At 47.2% G+C, this 4,623-nt stretch overlaps 1 protein-coding gene across 1 annotated transcript; it reads right to left on the bottom strand.

Moving 5' to 3' along the window:
- Positions 1-555: 555 nt before the first annotated feature.
- On the bottom strand, positions 556-3,851 carry TSPYL1 (TSPY like 1). The gene has a single exon (XM_080805492.1). It carries the CDS (start codon positions 3,760-3,762, stop codon positions 2,461-2,463), a length of 1,302 nt encoding a protein of 433 aa, XP_080661618.1. The 5' UTR covers positions 3,763-3,851; the 3' UTR covers positions 556-2,460.
- Between the last annotated feature and the right edge of the window lie 772 nt (positions 3,852-4,623).

Here is a 4,623-nt window from a genome sequence, read left to right as displayed (position 1 = left end):
ACGTGCAAGTGAATAGAAAAAGCCTGAATGACCTGAGAATATCATTTATAGAGACAGAAATGGAGGCTTTTAGTAAGTGAAGGAAGTGGTGGTGTTGTACAAGCTAAATGGAAAAAAGTGACATCCTGACTAGGCACTTGCAACTGTTAACATTTTTTTTTTTAAAGATTTTATTTATTTGCCAGAGAGAGAGAGAGAGAGAGAGCGAGCGAGCGAGCACAGGCAGACAGAGTGGCAGAGGGAGAAGCAGGCTCCCTGCGGAGCAAGGAGCCCGATGTGGGACTCGATCCCAGGACGCCGGGATCATGACCTGAGCCGAAGGCAGCCGCTTAACCAACTGAGCCACCCAGGCGTCCCAACAACTGTTAACATTTTAAAGCCAAACCCAGAACCGCCACCCTCCCAAACTTGTAAAGTACAAGCAGCGTGCCCTAGTTTCTTACTTTTGGGATAATGTCTGTTGTATCCATTTTTAGAACTTTAAGTTCTATAATCTGTTATTTTAAGCAATTTCTTCATGCAAGTTTATGGGTAGGGTGAAAAATAAGAAATCTAGCAGCTTAACATGCTTTTATTTTTACTATAACACATACAAGGAAAAACAAATATGCCAATGGTACATTTTCAATTTGAACAGAGCAATCTCACAAGTATTTATATTTAGGAAAAAAGACGCATCAATTTCTAAGTTGTAATCAGGATAAATTATCAAGCAAGACAATCAAACCAAACATCTTTTGTAGGTTATTCTTCCATGAAGACAACAATCTCCAGTCTTCAGAATCTGACAAAATCAAATTACTCAAATTCTATTTCTAAGGATACAGTTTTAACAGAAACAAGAAGTCGAAAACACTCATATTCATTTAAGTCTCTGTATCTTACAGGAAAGTAAAATTGTTATTTTTTCCAAATATTCCCAATTGAAAGCAAAAAGAAAACATATACAACTCAATTTTCCCACTAAGCAGAAACAGAAAATGTTATTTTACTAATAAACACTAGAAAAACAAAAAACACAATATTAATCTTTTGCATAAATTAAATTAAATGAAAACAAGAGAAAGCTCCAGAAGTTGCTGTTTCCTTCCTCTTCTCTAGGAAATACACTTCACACTCCAATCCCTCTCAATTCACCCATGGAAATCCTGAGAAAAAGTACTTCTCCCATTACCACTGAAAGAGAAAACCTCTTCCTTGAAGGCTCTGTCAGCCAGTGTTAATCTTAGCCCAATTTTTATCTCGCTCATTTTTTGCCTGTGGTCATCTGTTCAGTTTTCCCCGCTTAGGGAACCCATCAAAATCTCTGGTTCTTCCATTCACTATGAACTAGATATAATTTTTCTTTTCATCTAGATCTGTTTCCCTTTAAATCCTCTTGGTGTTGCTAAAGGAGTGGAGGGTGGGGAAGAGAGCAGAGGGAAATAAGAGCTCCAGCAGTCTATTTTACAGGACAACCTGTCCCTGGAAATAATGAAGAGCTAAAACTAAATTAAACTAAAAGGCCTGCTTTTGCAGACGCTTTTGAGCTATCTTTTTTTTTTTTTTCCCTTTAAGAGACAGGAGACGGAGAGAAAGGGTACTGCCACACTGGCAATTAATAGCGTTCAGGGTTAAGGAGAGGAGGCACAAGAGGTGTACCTAAGTTTCGTGTGAATTAACTAGTTGAGGCCGAGAAAGCCTGGTAATTAGAATGGACACCATCCTTACTCTGGCCTTAAGAATAAGGTTTTAAAATGTCACTTTGACCACTAGCTTGACAATTAGTAGTGTTCTGGATCACGAAGATGGAGGGAAGGGGAAGTGAGGAAATCTAGATCTTTCGGGGGGAGGAATAGAAGGGTCTTTTGTGTGCTGGCAGGAAACCTGGGTCCCCTGGCAGTTCTAGAGATTCTTGTCTACCAGAAACCAGACAGTGGGGCCAACAATTATCTGCAAGGTAGGCAGGGGCCCAAGGTGGGTGGGCATGGCCAGTAGTAGGGAGTAGGAGGTGACCAGAGGTGCAAGAAGAGCAATGGAATTACATAAATCACATAGACTAAGTGGCACACTGCTGCCCTCTCTGTCCCACAATTGTCTACAGGCTACATGCCTGCACTAAAGAGCAAAGTGGGTAGAATGAGCTTCTAGGCAAAGCTAGAATTCCAGGTGCTAAGAGCCAGACCAAAGGCCCTGGAACAAACAGGGTCCATGCAGTGCAGATAAAGGTAATGCAATTTACAGCATCATGTTCTTGGCCTAGGAGTAATGTGAATCATGACCATGCAGCATGTGATAGTAATGCAGAATGGCATGAAGGCCGTGTGGAAATGGAGGACCATGGCCTTCAAAGTCTCAGTCTTGAGCTTGAGAAAACAATGTCCAGAGGAAAAAAAAAAAGGCATACCCACTTCTGTTGTCCAAGCACAGGTCCAGCAAGAGGTGGCAGGGGACCTTGTGCAGTATTTCCAAAGGCAGAGATTAACCAGACTGGAATCCAAAGGGCCTGGGGATCTCTACTGGCTCTCTTATTGGACGACGTCTGGCTCTACGGACTCCTTCACGCAACAGGTAATACTGCAGTGGATTGGGCCACAAATCCTCTTTGATAATCTCAGCAATCTTGTCGGACTCTGGAAGGCTGTGGTCTGAAAACCAGGTGAAGAAACTGCAGACGACATCTTGGTTCCGACGAATGAAGGACTGAGGTTCGTGGCCCCGGCGCCATATGATGGGAGTGGAAAGAGACACCACTCGGCCAGAGGCTCTGACCTCGTATTCTTTGACAATAAGCTTGTTTCTGAAGTAAGGGTTTCTTCGAAAGAAGAACTTGAATTTGCAGCCAGTTCTAGGGTGTCTGAGCTCCTTTACCTCCAAATTGGTTATGTATCTTAGCATCTCTGCATCTTGGCCCCTAATCATGGGGGACAACTGGGGGTGGTTCCGAAAGGCGGTGACCCAGAAGCCCGGGATATTCTGAATGATGTAGTTTCTCCTCTCCAGGTAGTGCCGACGCATCCGCCCAAATTTATGCTCCAGTTGCTGAAAGGCCCTGTCGGCCTGAGCATTCACAGTGTCCAGTTCCATCTGGATGGCTTCCAGGGGGTTCATGCGGAGATCCATATTCAAGGGTCGGGGCCCTGCTTCTTCCTTCTCCTCCTCCACCACTCTGTTTTCCTCCATCATTTCCATTTCTTCACCTACTTGCTTCTCTACCTCCATCTTTTGTTCCACCTCCTCCTCCTCTTCCTCCTTCACTCTTTCCTTCTCCACCACCTCCTCATCCACTGCTACCGAGGAAACGGTGCACTTCTCGGTCTCCACCTCCTCGGCCTTCACCGCTGCCGACACCTCAAACCCGGAGCTCTCCGGCTTCTCCCCACCGGGGCCGCGCGGCTCTCCACTCTGACAGCCATTTTTCAGGCTGTTGTCCGTTGCCACGGACACCGGCACAGCTTCCAGGCCTTCCGTGAGAGGCGGAGCCTCCGCCTGCCCCGCTTCGGTCGCCTCGAAACCGCAATCCCCACCGCCTCGGACCGGGGCTGGGTGGTCACAGCCCGGGGGGGCGTGGAAGGCTCCCCGCCCCTCCTGAAGCTGAGGCGGTGGGAGCGCGACCGCGTTCAAGCTTCCCGCACCCGGCTCCGCCATCACCTGTGACGCCTCGGTTTCCTCACGGAGCTTCAGGCAGTGCTGTGGGTCCGGGTCGCCTGGGACATCGCCGGGAGTCGTGAGACTGCGGGCTTGGGGGGAAGGGGACCGCTCAGCCCCAGCCAGGAAGCTCATGTCCGTAGCAGCCCGACCAACGGCAGATTAACGTCTGTTTTCCTCACAGAGACCGCCCGCGCGCCCACCGGCGGTTCGCCCCGCCCACTCTCTACTCTCGCGAGCGTCTCCGCGAAGTTGACGTCAGGGCCGTAGATCTCTCCCCAAAGCGAGAAGTTGGGATTTGCTCCGCCCTTTCCTGTAGTTTTATCGTAGTTTTACTTGTGTGAGTGTAGTGGGGGTGAGGCAGGAATTAGACTTACGTTAATAACTGTGTTTCGGAATGAGAGACTGAAGGCAGTGAGGACGCTCCCTGCGGTACCTCTGGAAACTGCCTCCAGAATGCAAGCGGGGGTGAATTGTGGCGACCCCAGCACTACCCTGCCTGTTGTCGTCTGAAAACGTGTTTTACTGGTTTTGCATAGGTATTTTTCAGGCAGGAGTATAAATCTATTCCTTGTTACCCCATAATGGCCAGGAGCAAAAATCTCTTTATTTTTAAACTAACGTGAATAGCAAATTGTTTCTCTCTTCTCAAGCAGAAATCACTTTGGCCTCTAACATCACTGGGAGAAAAAACTACTCCGCGGCTTTTTACCGCTAAGGTGACGCGTAGTACTAGTCCTTGCTAGTTCTAAATTTATAATCTGCCTCAAAGCAGAGTTCGTGCTTCATAATGTCTGCAGGGATTAAACCAGGGTCAATTCGCTGACTGTTGCTCCGTGGCCTCTCACTGCAGGAAATTAGAAAAGCTATTTTCAGTCCAACGAACTATTAATCTGTTCACGAATTGAGGTCTGCAGAGAGGTAGGAAAGGTTGGCCCTGTTGAAGTATGTGTTCATGGCAGTCAGCTCCCAGAGTTGAAGAGGGATGTCAGTGTC

The sequence above is a fragment of the Martes martes genome (assembly GCF_963455335.1).
Source record: "Martes martes genome assembly, chromosome: 6".
Taxonomy (NCBI): Eukaryota; Metazoa; Chordata; class Mammalia; order Carnivora; family Mustelidae; genus Martes; species Martes martes.
The sequence above is the reverse complement of the archived record's forward strand: the minus strand, read 5'-3'. Positions and strand labels throughout refer to the sequence as shown.

Bases quoted from the DNA above. Each gene is read 5' to 3' on its own strand.
- TSPYL1 (XM_080805492.1), bottom strand. From the start codon at position 3,762: ATGAGCTTCCTGGCTGGGGCTGAGCGGTCCCCTTCCCCCCAAGCCCGC.